Below are 15,389 nucleotides of genomic sequence, written 5' to 3'. Positions count from 1 at the left end.
GTGCTCAATAAAATGGCCTTACTGAATGAATGAACCCTGAATTATTTGAACCAAGGGCTCTGTGACTGCTGTACAGCAGCAGTGTTCGCCAAGCTGCCCTCAGACTTCCCCACTTGAACAGTAGTGATTAAGTGTTTATTTCATGGTGCTTCCTTGATTCGGGTAGTGTCTAAATGCAATATAAATTAACAGGAAAAGCTCTTCAATATAAACTCTTAAAATAAGGTTTCAGATTTTAAAATAATTTTTAAAGGTAAAACTTACTAGAATATTATCAAGGTTGGCTTTATATTTGACAAGTTATTGGGTAAAAATGTTATACAAGCATAACAAGGGAAGAAATCTGAAATTTTTGTTTGGGTGCCAAAATTTTAAACTCATGCTTCAGATGATTGCCTTTTAGTGAAGTAAAAATATACACTCCAGTCTGCCTGGATTCAAAGCCTAGCTCTTCTACTTGATAGATATGTAAACTTAGGTAGAAACCTAGTAGTAGTAATAACTGATTATAAGTCATGTAATCCTTGTAACAATCATATATTTAGATATTACCATTAACTCCATTTTAGAAATGAGGGAACAGACACAAAATTTAAGTAACTAGCTCAAGGTCACCCAACTATTAAGGAAGAGAAGAAAGTTTCAAATCCCAGCAATTAGATTCGAGAGTCCATTCTTTTAATGATTTGCTGCTCTGTTTCTTTGTCGGTAAATTGGAGATAATATGATCTACATCATAGATTGTTGTAAAGATAAAATGAGTTAATTTACATAAAGTACTTAAACAGAGCCTGACATATGAAAGTGTTCAGTAAATGTTAGCTAATGTTATCATGGTTACTTGAATGTTTGGGAGCCCAGAATTTTTTCCAGTGTGCTTTGGGGGAAGGGAACGTGGGAGCAAATGCTTCTTATTTCTGCCTTTACAACCACAGCCCTTTATTTCCCTTACAAGTTAGTGTTATAAGTTGCTATTAGCTGAGTAAAAGTTATAGGAGGGCTTTGGGAAGGGGTGTCTGGAAAACACTAGTTCTTGCCCTGGTTTTACAGATAGGAAACTTGAGCTCAGAGGAAAAGGACTTCTACAAGCTTAAAATAATGTCACTCTTTTCTATAGAGAATACTGTATGAAAGGTACTCATTGAGAAGCCAAAAGGTTTATCAAATATCACTGAGCTAGATTTAGATGTCTTATTGGGATGGGGACCTGCTATTTTTAATTATTTATCTTCAATCTAAGTCTAACACAACTTGATGCAGCAGGGGTTTCTATATAGAGAAATGTAATTCATACAGAAAAATTACTTGTTAGCTTTAAAAGGATTCATTAGGCGTTTGTTGATTTAATCTTTTAAATTTATTATTTACCTGGGTTTTAGCAACATGGTTCAGAGTTCAGAAAGTACGAAAGACACCACTCTCCCTCTTTTCATACTCCCAACAGGAACCCATTTCCTCTTCCTGAAGACAACCAGTATTACCAATTTTTATATATCCTTCAAAAACTTTACCTTTTCACAAACAAATTAGATATATTTTTCCCTTTTTACACAAATGATAGCTTGCTTTATACATTGTTCTGTGCTTTTTTTTCCCTCACTTAATACATTTCGGAGATTTTTCTTCAGTGCTCAGAGAGCTTTTAGTGTTGTTTTGTTCTTAAAGAGCTGCATGGTGTACCATTGTATGGATGTGCTGCTTATCCACTGTTGACAGATATTTAGGTTCTTTCCATTCTTTTAATATTAGAAATAGTGCTGTAAGTAAATAATCTTATATACATATGGACTCCTATGTTTTTATTATGTCACTGTAAAAATGGTTTTGCTTAGGTCTCATAAAAACTTTTTTTGTAACATGGACACCTTACTGAAATTTTTGTTACATCAACAGTACTATTAATATTGCTTATTATTGTTAACATTAGAAATAAAAATCAAGAAAGAAAATTACCTGCAACATTAGCACCACAGTGGATCAGATTGTATTGTGTATATATCTTTTTCCTTAAGTCTTTCTCTTCTTGCATCTACAATACTATAAATGTACAGATGGATTCAGATCAATATAGATATACCACTGATCCCTAAAATTCTAGGGTGTTAAGCTTGAGCATGTGTGTACACCTAACATGCCTTTCATGAAGGCTTTAGAGACCTCCATCAGTCTGGAGTCAATTTGTTGAGGAATTTTCTAGGTCTAGCTTGGTAAGGAATATCTAGAGTCTCCTGTAGCCTAGGAAACAATCATAGTCCCTACCATGTCCTTCCTGCTTTGCTTTCTCCATCAAAAGAGTATACACTGCATTATCACTTACTCCCTTATCACTTGGAGACTAAGTGTACATTGTTTCTAGCAAAAACACCTCAAGGTACAGTACTGAGAGCTTGGAGAAGTTTGCACTGTTGAAGTTTGTCATAATCAGTGTGTTTCTGAGAAATGCCTTTACTTCTGTAGCCCTAATCCTGCTCTAGGAATCCAAACTTGAGGAAATAAAATGAAGATTACAAAATGCAATATAACAAATACTGTTTTTTCTAACTGAAATCATGAAAGAACTTAGATTACTCTCAGTGGACCAAATTTTTCCTATAGCACTCAGGTTTTAAAATAATATTTCTCAGTCTTAGCACTATTGGCATTTGAAGCTGGATAATTGTTTGTTGTGGGAGCCTCTCCTGTGCATTGCACGATGTTCAGCAGAATCCCTGGCCTCTACTCACTAGATGCCAGCAACACTACTTTTGTTGTGACAACACCCAAGTTGTGACAACCAAAAATGCTTTCAGACATTGCCAGATGTCCCCGAGGAAGCAAAATCGCCTCAGTTGTGAACTACTGATTTAGAAAAAGAATTACTGTTCATCAGAAATCTGTCTAGTTTCATTAGAGAAAAAGTCATAGCAGACTAAAGTATCCTTTTTGTCAGAATTCCTAGGATGGCAAATCAGAATAGTGCCATTATGTATATCATATCTTCAAGTAAGTCATTTGATAGTCTCATTATGGCTTTTTGGGGAAATATGTACTAGATGTTTAATTGTTTGAATAACCATGTTAGTTAAATGGGTTGAAATTCCCATGACATCTCTGTGATGGTCCTCACTCTTAGCTGCACATTGGAATCAACTGGGGAACTTGAAGAAATACCAATCTGAGTCTCTCTGTCAGAGATGGTAATTTAGTTGGTCTGAGATACAGTCTGGGCATCAAAAGATTTAATTATGCCCAGGGGATCATAGTGCAGCCAAGATTGAGAACCACTGATCTAGGCTCTGCTGCAGAACTCCTTAGGTAACTGTATCCTGTTAAATCATTACTTGAAAAAGATCACAGGATATGTTTTTCAAATTTATAATTTTCAGAAAAATTTTAAAGGGTAGGTAATATGTTAGTAATAGAAAAACAAAAAGATCTCCATATGTGGGATCCTGGATTAGATCCTGTAAGAGAAAGAAGACACTAGTAGAAAAGTTTGGAGAAATCCAAATAAACTCTGTAGTTTAGGTAATGGTATTATAACAATGTTAACTTTTAATTTTTATGACTGTACTATCATTATGTAAGATGCTAACTTTAGGAAAAGCTTGGATGAAGGGTGTAAGGAAGCTCTTTGAAATTATTCCATTAGTCTAATTTTTTGGAAGTAAAACTATTACAAATGGTTACTACTTGCAACTACTTATCTTTGTTCCTTAAGATTTCTTATACAGTCAATCCTTGAACATGCATGGGATCCCATTCTTCTTGCAGTTGAAAACCATATAGACAGTCAACACATATCTTATATATGTATTATATACTGTATTCTCAGTAAAGTAGCTAGAGAAAATAAAATGTTATTTCAAATTATCACTAATCTCCGTAAGTATTTCCAATATATTTTTTTAAAACAACATGCCTGTAAATGGACCCACACAGTTCAAACCTGCGGTGTTCAAGGGTCAACTGTATTGTGCATAAGAAAAAAAAGCCAAATTTCATTTGATGCTGAAACTGGTATGAAACTACAACTCTTCCATAATTTTTTATTTAGAATTTTATCAAAACAGCTTTTCATTCTTATTGGTTAACTTTATAACTAAATGATAACTATATTTACAGCCAAGCTTCTCTGTTTTTTAATGATGCAGAAGTTCCCATATGTCAGAAAAATTGTCATTTAGGGCTCCTCCCTAAAGAGGTAAAATCTGTTTCCCACCCTTTGAATCTGGTTTAGCCTACAGTAGGCTGCAATAGAACGTGACAGAAGACTGTGCTGGTTCTGAGCCAGGTTCAAGAAGATTTAAGTGTTTCAGCTCCCTTGGACCTCTGTCAATGCTATGACAAGTCCAGGCCACACCTCTAGAGGATGAGACAGCTTACAGCAGAATCAGTCGTTTCAGCTAAGGCCAACCTTGACCAGAGCCATCCTCAGAGGAAGCCCAAAAGAGATAGCCACACCTGACCCAGAATAAAAGAACTAACCAGCCTATAGCTCTAAACTTGGGAGCAATAATAAAAAGATGTTTTTTTAAACCACTGAGTTTTAGGTGGTTTGTTATGCAGCAACAGCTAATACAGTTCTTCAAAGGATGCTGTGATGATAAAATAAATACATAAAGCATGTAATATATATAGCACATTGTCTGACATATAGTAGTTAATCAGTGCATGTTAGCTTCTGCTATTGCTGTTTTTAATATAGTTAAATATCAGCATTTTTTAAAACAGCTTTATCAGATTCACGTACCTTAAAATTCAATATCTTTAAAATGTACAATTCAGTGGGTTTTTAACATATCCACAGAGCCATGTAACCATTACTACCTAATTTTAGCACATTTTTATCACCCCAAAAAGAACCCATCAGTACCTACTTTCAATTCTCCCTTCTCCCAGTCCCTGGGAGATTTTGTCTCAACAGATTTACCTATTGTGGACATTTCATAGAATTATTCTACCTGTGGTCTTTCATGACAGACTTTTCCTTTGTTAATGATTCATTCATATTATAGCATGTATTAGAACTTCATTTCTTGTTATTACTGAATAATATTCCATTGTATGGCTACACCACATTTTGTTTCTCTGTTCATCAGTTAATGGACATTTGGATAATTTCCACATTATGGCTATTATGAATAATGTTGCTTTTGTGCACAAGTTTTTGTATACATAAGTTTTCATTTCTCTTGGGTTTATAATCACAGATAGAATTGCTAGATCATTTGGTAACTCCATGTTTAGTATTTTGAGGAACTGCCAAACTCTTTTCCAAAGTTGCTGTACTATTTTACAATTCCAACAGACATGTATGAGGATTCCAGTTTTTCTACATCTTCCCCAAAACTTAGTGTCTGTCCTTTTGATTTTCGTTATCCTTGTGATTGTGAAGTATATCACATTGTGTTTTTTATTTGCATTTTCCTAATGACTAATGGTGTTGAGCATCTTTTCATGTGCTTATTGGCCATTGTTATATCTTCTTTGCAGAAATGTCTGTTTAAATCCTTGTCCCATCTTTGAGTTAGGTTGGCTTTCTATTGTTGAGTTATGAAGAGTTCTTTATATATTATGGTTATAAGTCATTTATCAGTTATATGATTTACAAATATTTTCTCCCATTCTGTGGATTTTTACTTTCTTGATGGTATCCTTTGAAGCAGAAATTTATAATTTTGGTGAAGTCCAAGTATCTCTTTACTTTTGTATTGGAGCTTCTGGTGTCATTGAGAAACCATTGCCTGATCTAAGGTTACAGAGATTTACTGCCATGTTTTCTTGTAAGATTTTTATAGTTTTAACACTTGCATTTCAGTCTATAATCTGTTTTGAATTAATTTTCATATATGATGTGAGGTAGGGATCCAATTTCATTCTTTTACACATGGATAGCACTTGTCTCAACACCATTTGTTGAAAAGACTGTTCTACTGAATTGTATTGGTACACAATGTGAAAATAACTGATTGTGATGTAAGAATTTATTCCTGAACTGTCAGCTCTATTCCATTGATCTATAAACGTGAATCTGACATATCTGATCTATAGACATATGTTAATTCCATACTGTCCTGATTATTGCAGCTTTGTAGTAAGTTTTGAAATGGGGAAATACAAGCCTTCCAACTTTGTTCATTTTTTTCCCCAAGGTTATTTAGGCTATTCTGGGTCCATCGCATTTCCATATGAATTTTGAGATCACCTTGACAATTTCCATAAAAACAGTCACTGCAATTTTGATAGGTAACAATACTTGTATAAAGAAAAAAAAAAAGAACCGATGATTTTAGTGAACCATGTTCTCAGTGAAACAGTGGTGTAATAGAATTACAGAAGTCACTCTTAAAAATCCAAAATGTAAAAATGATAGATTGTACCTGAAAAGCACTGATGAGTAATGTAGAGAAAGGACTTGTAAGATGGTTGGGCTGTAAGAAACTGAAGACGTAGCAAGGAAAAGAAAAAACGGAGGACATAACTACCTTCAGTTGATCATTTGGAATGGTTTGTAAAATCCAAAAGAAAAATTGGGGCAGTGAATAGAAGCTACAGAGAGACATTTCACCTGATTGTAAAAGAACTTTCTTAAAGCTGTCTGAAAAACCATGTAGTCTGCTGTGAGTTCTCCTTCAGTGAACATGGGCAAGCATTTGATGATTGACACTGTAGCATGTGCAGTGGCTAATGGGAAACGCAGCAGTGTCAACCATAGGTTTGAAATCCACAACTGCCACTTTATCGGACTACATACCTTTGGGTAAGTTATTTAGGCTATCCATCCATACTGTTGTGAGACAGTGCCTACAAATTGCTTAATATAGAGCCTATTTCTGAAAAAGACTCAGTGATGATGATTAAGATCATTAGCTCTAACTCAGTTCTGAACTAGTTCTGAAGGGTTCAGTTCTTGAACTAGATCATCTTAACCTTAAAATTTTATGATTCTTTTTACACAAAAGCCTACACCACAAATGTTCATAGCAGCTTTATTCATAATGGCCAAAAACTGGTAACAACTCAGATGTTCTTCAAAAGATGAATGTTTAAACAAACAGGCACATTCATACCATGGAACAGTACTCAAGATTAAAGGAACAAACAGTTGATACATGTAACGTGCAACCTGCATGAGTCTTCAGAAACTTAAAATGAATGAAAAAAGCCAATATCAAAAGGTTACATACAGTATCATTTCATTTATATAACATTCTTGAAATGTACAAAATTATAGAAGTGGAGAACAGATTAGTGGTTGTCAGGGGATAAGGACCAGGAGGGAAGTGAAAGAGGATATAAAAGGGCAACATGAGGGATCCTCGAAGTGATGGAAATGTTCTGTGTTTGACTGTACCAATGTCAATATCCCGGTTGTGATAGGATGTATTTTAGGTTTGCAAGATGTTACCATTGAGGAAGATTGGATAAAGGATACAAGGAACGTGCATATTTCTTTCAACTGCTTATGAATCTACAATTATCTCAATAGAAAAAGTTGAAAAAAAAAAAAGAACCTATGATTTTTGTGATCCCTTAAGTCTTAGCATATAGTCGTTGGAATACCTTTCTAAATTTGCTTGGCTTTTTCTAACATCCTTCTCAGTATACATTTGGCCTGTCTATGTGAGAATACCTTTTTTATTTATTTTTTTAAGAATGAGGGCTCTAACACTAGCCAGAAAGTTTCATCAGAATAGTGGCAGAACTTTAAATACAGTGGTAAGTAAATGTCACTTCCAAATGTGCCTGAAAAGGCTTCCAGTGGTTTAAAAACTAAGGAAATTATTTGTCTCTGGGATTTGTTTCATCTACATTTTAAACAAAGAATTACTGGAATTGGAAGGAGGATCAACTGTCTTGGTATAGGAGAAGTAGATAACAGGTAGAGTCTCAAAAGATTGCAGCTGGACAATATTAGAGAAGTATTTTAATGACATCTTTGAAAATTTTTTTTCTTCATTGTTTGCTTCTATAACATCTCTGACACCAAATGAGATGGTATATTTTTTCCCTACATATATGTATAACATTAACAATACTATACACAGCAGTAATTAGTAGTGTAACTTCATTCAAATACCTGGACCTGATTCCAATGTGTGTAAATCTGTGGGAGGGGATCGTCCCACACATATTTACACCAAGCAATTCTCAAACACCAGCAGGGTGTTGGAGAACTCAACTCGATTCTGATGCTATCTGCCCAGAGACAGCACCAGATGCCCAGGTTAAGGGCTCCGTCCTACAAGACCGCCCTCTACCCGCCACTCCAGACACCAGTCGCAAGCCCCAGGCAATTACCTGGGCTTCTGACCTACTGGCTACAGAATGGAGGTTGCCACGACATCCCCATTAGGTTCCGTTAATTTGCTAGAATGGCTCACAGAACTCAAGAAAACACTTATATTTACCAGTTTAATAAAGGATACAAGTTAAAAGCCAGATGAAGAGAGAGACACAGGGCAAGGTCCCAAATAAAGGAGCTTCTATCCTCGTGGAGCTTAGGGCCTGGCTCGGTGGCACGTGGGGGCGTTCTGTCTCCGACCAGGAAGCAGGATCCAACTGAACAGAGCAGGCAAAGTGGAGCAGAGTGGGCTCTTCTCACGCCTTTTGTGAGGGCTTCATTGCAAAGTCATTGATTAAATTATTGGCCATTGGCTGATTCAGCCTCCAGCCTCCGCCCTTGGGTGGGGGGTTCCGAAAGTCTCTTATTAACATGACAAAACACCCATTTCACCTTTAAGACTGCAGTGTTTTCAGGAACTGAATGAAGACTAAATACACCTTGGGAAGTATATATCGGGTCATTTGAATGACCAAGTATGTATTTCTTATAACTCCTTATATCACAGCTTCCTAAAAGACTTGAGATAATTATCTTTTGCCTTTGATTTTTACCATCAGTCACTTTTCTGTCTGCTTTTTCTTTATTATAGTAAAATACACAGAACATAAAATTTACCAATCTTAGCCATTTTAAGTATGCAGCTCTGTGATTTTAAATACATTCGTGTTTTACTGCAGCCATCACCACGGTCCATCCCCATAACTCTTCATCTTGTACCATCAGTCATTTTAATAGGAAACCTGTCCCTGTGTACCTTCCAGTAATAAGCAACATGTTTAACCTGTGCTCATGCAAAGGACATGAAAACCATGAAAGAAGTCAGTACTCGAATTTTTCATAGATAGTGGCTTTGAGCAGTTGTCTTTCAGTGTCCTAATTTGTGTATGCCCTGGAAAGTAGAAAGAAAATATTTCTCTCTTCTGCTTGCATCTTACCTGTCAAAAGGATTTTTTCTCATACAGTTATTTTAAAAGACATGGAAAATGATGTTTAGTCCAGATTGTCTGCTTTGAGATCAGGCTTTTGAGATCCCCTTCCTTTTTTAAAAAGCATCTTCTGCTTTTCTTATAAAAGCCATATATGTCCTTTATCTTTAAAAGAAGTTGGGAAATATTGAAGGATTTTAAGCAAGACTTCAGTGGAGAGAATGGATGGGAGACGTCTGAGCCTAAATGCTGGTAGACCAATTGTTGTAATATGGATGGATACAGATGATCGTGTCCTGGAATGGAGAGCTGTCACTGTTTCCTGACCAGCATTTCCCATAATGTCTAAAACATGGACAGAGTAATGGCCCCAGAGACCACAGGCACACCTAGGAGAAGTGACCTCAGGACCGTGTCACCCACTTTTTTCTCTCCAGGGCCTAGACCCCTCCAGAGCTGCAGCCCACAGTTGTCCCTCATTAGTGGTTGGACCAGAGCACATTGGGAAGATTGGAGGAGCAGGGTTCAGCGGGCCAGATGTTGTTGGAGTGACACTGGGGTCATGAGTAGTTTGGGAGTAGAGAAAGTTGAGGTTGGGTAGAAAGCTTAGGATTTGAAATCAGCTGATAGAAAGGGCTAGAATTGGGGTTACATGAGAGTTAGCTGGCCTTAGATGGGGGAAGATGGTGTTGGAGGCAGAGAATTGATGTAGTTGAAGTAGGGTGGGATTGAGAAAAATTGGTGTTAAGAAAATAAGCTGATGAGAGACAAGCATTGTGTGGTGTTGGGTATCAGGAGCTATTGGATCCTGGGTGGAGATGGAGGCTGGGTGGTGGTGGGCACTAGTATGAATGTGCCTGTTTGTTTAACCATGCATCCTTTTAAGGACATACGGGTTGTTACTAGTTTTTGGCTGTTAGGACTAAAGCTATGAACATTTGTGTACAGGCTTTTGTGTGAAAAGAATCATAAAATTTTAAAGTTAAGATGATGTAGTTCAAGAACTGAACCCTTCGGAACTATATATATATATACATAATAAACAAATTAATTACAGTTTGTAGCTGCAGTTTATTCTTTGTATTGCTGTATGGTGTTACATTATATGACCATATCTCTGTTTATCCATTTTTCTATCAATGGACACTTGGGCTTTTTATGGTTTTTGATAACTAATACTTTACTACTATGAACATTGTTTCACATCTTTCCCAATGAACATGTGTGTTTTTGTAGAATAAATGCCAAACAGTAGAATACTTGGGTCATAGACCTAAATATTTTCAACTTAAAAAGATAATGCCAAATTTCTTTTCAAGATACTTGTATTTACATTCTTGTTGAGTGTTAAAAGTTCTCAGTGCTTCACAAACTCTTTAACATTTGCTGTTGTCTGACTCTTTAATTTTTTTCCAATATGGCGATTCTGAATGGTACCTCATTGTGGTGGTTTTATTTTACATTTCACTGGTTTGTAATGAGGAAGATCTTTTTGTGGGTTTACTAGCCATTTGTGTTTCCTTTTTTGTGAAATGTGTATTAGTGTCTTCTGCTCTTTTTTTTATTTTATCAATTTGTGGGCATTCTTTATATATTCTGGATACTAAACCATTGTGCAAATATCTGTTCCCAGTTGTTGCTTACTTTTTCACTTTTTTTTGAGTGCAGGGACAATGCTGAAAGGAATGAAAAGGCTTATCTCAAGGGTCCATAAGGTGAGTCCTAATTAATCTAAAAGCTTTGTGCAACATGACTTTAGATGAATTCTTGTTTTGGGATGTATTCATTGTATCCATAATAATAAGATAGTCTTGAGAACTTGAGTTGACTCAAGCTTTATCTACAAGTTTATATTCAAAATTATAATTCTATTTCTCTGCCCATACTCTTCACTCTCAGCTGCCCTAAAAATACTCAAGTAACAGGTGTCAGTAGAATAATTGTGCTTGAGTACCTGTCATAAGAGAGTTAACATTATCTTTAAAAGTAGATAAATAGGCTTGATTGCAGCTATATTAACTTTTATTATTCTCTATTTGGATTAATGCTTATTATCCCTTAATGAAGCACTTAAAAATAAGTTGCCAATTTAGACCTTTAGTTGAATAAAATGATAAAATCACATGTAAAAAAGATCATTCTGTTGCTTTACTTCATTCTTTCATTTATTTAGCAAATAGTTTTTCAGTATCCTCCATACGGCAGACACTCAGGATTGATTCTAAAGTGACTCATTTCGCTAATAACGTTTACTGTTTGTTGGACATTCATTATGTGTTAGGCACTGTGCTAAGTGCTTTCTTTTAATCTGTACGACCAAACCATGAAGTAAATAAACTCTTTGTTTCACAGATGCAGAAAAAGGGTTAGAAAGACAGCTTGCCTAAGGCAATACTCTGTGAAGTTGGAGAGCCCAAACTAGATTCCAGGTCTGACTTCAAAGCCTGTGTGACCTTAATCACTCTGCTGTGTTGCATCTTATGGTCCATTTTCTCCAGGACCTCGACTACCAATAGTGGAATAATGAATAAATGACTGTTATAGTATGGTGCTGTTACAGTACCCAGGAGGAGCACCTCACCTGGATTAGCAGGGCCCAGAGGAAATACTCAGAGTTGAATCCTAAAGATAAGTCATTTCCAGCTGATCACTTAATTACAGATTAGATTTCTTAGAAAAGGAACCCTCCCTTTTTATAGGATGTATCTTTTTATCTTTTATTCAGGGATTCATGGTAAACCTGTGAAAAAACTATTATTATAAATTAAAATGAAAATAAAACCAGGGCTCAACAGAGGGATGGATTCTGGTCTCTACTGATTACACTAAAAGATGGAAATTTCTTTTTAATAGCAGACAAGAAACTGCAGAAAGATGTCAGTGAGAATTTTGTGCTTTTTATAGATTGGTTTAGAGTAACCTTGATTGGCTTGTGAATGCTGTTCTTTTAGGAACTGCGTGATTTTCATCCTGGAACTGTGCAGAGGCAATTGTACATATGGTTGTTTTTCCTGGGAACAGGAGACTAGCTGGGTGATGTCATATATAACACTAAGCAGTTAGGAATCCATTTTGCTAGCTTTTAATTTGCTGCAAAAAGCAGTTACAAAGTCATAGGATTCTTGTAGAAATAGTACCACCTTGTGGCCTTTAAGTGTATATTTTTTTCTACCTTTTTTTTTAGAGACATGGTTTCTCTCCAGTGGAAATGAGAAAATTGAGTGTTATCAGTACTAGAGTGTATTATTCAGATTGCTATACTGAGATAACAGGCCCTGAATTTTCATTGGCTTAAACAAAACAGATGAATTGTTTGTGTTGTGTGTATGTGTTTTGTTTTGTTCTTGCTGTTGCTGTATTTCCAAAATGGTTTGCAGGCAATTGAGGGAGCAGGTAGACATGGGTTCATCACTCTGGGATGCCATCTCAGCCTGTAAATTTTAAGGTTGCCAACAGCAGGGGAAGAAAAGAGAATTTATGCCCATTCATAACTGGCTCCGACTACAACTGACTACCAGTTATTTCTGTTTACAGTTCATTAGCTAAAACTAATCACATGATCCCAATCTATCTGCAAGGGCAGCTGGGAAATGTAGAATATTCGGATATTTGGTAAATATTGCCGTCTCTGACATTCCCAGATGAAGTTGGAGTGACTGTATTATTTTACCTTTTTACTTTATTTTAAATAGACAAGTTCTGGTTCAGAGGTTCAGAGGTTTCCATGTGCAGATCACTGAGTTGCATGTACTGCAGTTTGCTTTCACTTCACCTGATGCTTTATATACACCCCCATGACATGTCTCTAATGAAAGATTCTTTATCAGGGCACAAGTATGGCGTTTTTGTGGTGTGTTAGGTACTCAAAGAAGGAGATAGAAAAATAAATAAAATCTGGTCCCTTCTCTTCCAAGTGTGGGCAGAGACAAACTTGTGTGTAAGATAACTTGATGTACTAAAAGGAATAGAGATTTGGAGTCACACAAACTTGAATTCTGGTTTCACTGCCTACTTTGTGACCTTAGGCAAAATTTATTTAATTTCCCTGACCCTGGTTTCCTCTGTTGTAAAACAGGCACAATTTTCTACCCATCTTCTAAGATTACTGGCTCAAAAATAACACGTGTAAAACACTATATTGCCTAACATCTAATAGGTACTCAACTAACAAAAGCTGTGGATTCAGCTCAAGTCAAAGTAAAAATGCCATGCAATACAGAGAAACTGCTTCCAACACAGAGGGAAAGATAATTACTTTTGACCAGAGGTGTCTGGCAAATCTTCACAGAGGATGGGACATTTGAGAGGAACCTTAAAGGGTGAATAAGATTTAAATAGGGAAGTTGACGGCAGAATGAACAGAAGTAGGGAGGCATGAAAGTGAATAGCATGTTGTACCATGGTTGTAAGAATGGAATATAGAGTTTATAAAGGAGTGAGACTAGAAAGGTAATTTAATGTCTTCACAGTGGCCTTGATTCATGCAGAGGACTTTGAGACTTACTTTGACATTAGTAGGGAACCGTCCAAGCTTTTAAAGGTTACATTGAAGGTAAAACTATTGTTTGGTAGGACAAATCTTTTAAACTATGAAAGATGAAGAGTTAAATATTTAGAAGTAACCAACAGAAAGTTGCTATGGAGCTTTAAGTTTTATTAAATGGGTGTAAGTGTGATGAGTAGTGTTACAGAAATAATACACATTTTCTGGACTCAGGAAGCTGCTTGATGAGACTAAGTATAAATATAGGCAGCTTTCATATTACCTACTGATTTATCACGCAGCTCCCTTATTACAGCCATCTGTCTGTTCCCCTCCTACTGGCTTCATATCTTAATCTTCCCTTGTAACTGGCATCTTTTCACTTCTACGTAAGGTCTTTTATCCTTAAGCTTAGTTTGGGGGAGGTTCTCCAGTTAGCATTTTCACAGATTTTTCTCCTGAAATCTCATTTTCTTCCCCTAACCCTTCCCTGGTTCAGAGGTTTCCATGTGCAGTTTACTGAGTTGCCTGTAAAGCAGTTTATTTTCACTTAGCTGAATGCTTTGCATACACCCTCATTACATTTCCTTAATAAAAGAGTCTTTATTCTGGGGCACAGCTGGAATAAAGAAGCAAGAAATTGTTGTGGGGAGTGTAATTATATTTGTCAAATAGGAACATTGCACTAATCTCCTAATAGCTAAGATGACTGCAGTTACTAGACAGTACTGAGAGTGGTACAGCACTGGACACCATCACTGGCCAAGGGCATTAAAAGTTTAGGTTGGCAATGGTTATGCTCTGCTCCTTAATAACCTCTAACAAAATTGTTTGTTTCCATATGGGGCAGAGCCCTGACATAGCAACACAAGCTGGAAAATATTCATAGTATGAATAATGTGATGGGACTTAGAGAAATATAAGTATAACAAGGACTTGTTTTACTTGAAACTGAAATGTATGTTAGTGACATTTTTCTCTGTTGCAGGCATGGCTTAAAACCTCACTTTTGTACCAAGCATAAAGAGCCTAATAATTCCAAGACATTTAAAATGGTTTCTCTTATAGTTGGACCCCGGACATTTTTTGCACACAGGGGTCCAGACACCCCAAAGCCTTGCTGCTCACCTAGATAACCAGGTTCCAATTAAGAGTCCCAGAGCTATTGCCCGCACCAGTGAAAATGACCCGGTGAGTTGCTAATGTGTCTATATGCATTTTTTTCTCAGGGTTTATTGTTCATGTTGCTGTCGTTTTACTTATCAGGAAAACTGAAATCCACAGAAGCTAAGCAGATTTACAAGTAGTGCACCAGAGACAGTATTCTGGAGCCCAGATCTCCCTATCCCTGTCTGATGCTGTGGTAACTTTAAGCATTCAGACAGGTCAGTCCACATCTGTTCTGATTTAATCCATAATATTGAATTCACCTCATGCCAAGGATTTTTTTTGAGCACAGAGTAGATACACAGTAAATACTTATTAAGTCAGTTCCTTAGAAGTTACCCTTAGCAGTTATTATTGGTCTTACTGTATGACGGGTCAGCTGACTTTTCCTTAAAGGACAGATAGAAAATATTTTAGGCTTATGAGCCAAAGTGGTCTCAGTCACAACTACTTAGTTCTGCCATAAACGGATGTGGCTATGTTC

General features: G+C 36.3%; 1 protein-coding gene across 5 annotated transcripts in view; it reads left to right on the top strand.

Moving 5' to 3' along the window:
- DAP3 (death associated protein 3) overlaps nucleotides 1–15,389 on the top strand; it is a 30,094-nt gene that overhangs the window by 4,827 nt on the left and 9,878 nt on the right. For 3 of the 5 annotated variants that reach the window (XM_036922467.2, XM_036922466.2, XM_036922464.2), the window contains exons 2-3: nucleotides 10,924–10,970; nucleotides 14,807–14,929. In XM_036922467.2, the coding sequence (XP_036778362.1) occupies nucleotides 10,929–10,970; nucleotides 14,807–14,929 (165 nt within the window). In that variant the 5' untranslated portion in view covers nucleotides 10,924–10,928. Of the gene's footprint in view, nucleotides 1–10,918; nucleotides 10,971–14,806; nucleotides 14,930–15,389 lie in introns of all 5 variants that reach the window. The other 2 variants (XM_057495036.1, XM_036922468.2) reach the window with 1 other exon arrangement.

Source organism: Manis pentadactyla, chromosome 19 (assembly GCF_030020395.1).
Source record: "Manis pentadactyla isolate mManPen7 chromosome 19, mManPen7.hap1, whole genome shotgun sequence".
Classification (NCBI taxonomy): Eukaryota; Metazoa; Chordata; class Mammalia; order Pholidota; family Manidae; genus Manis; species Manis pentadactyla.
Note: the sequence above shows the minus strand (reverse complement) of the source record. Positions and strands in the feature narration are given on the sequence as shown.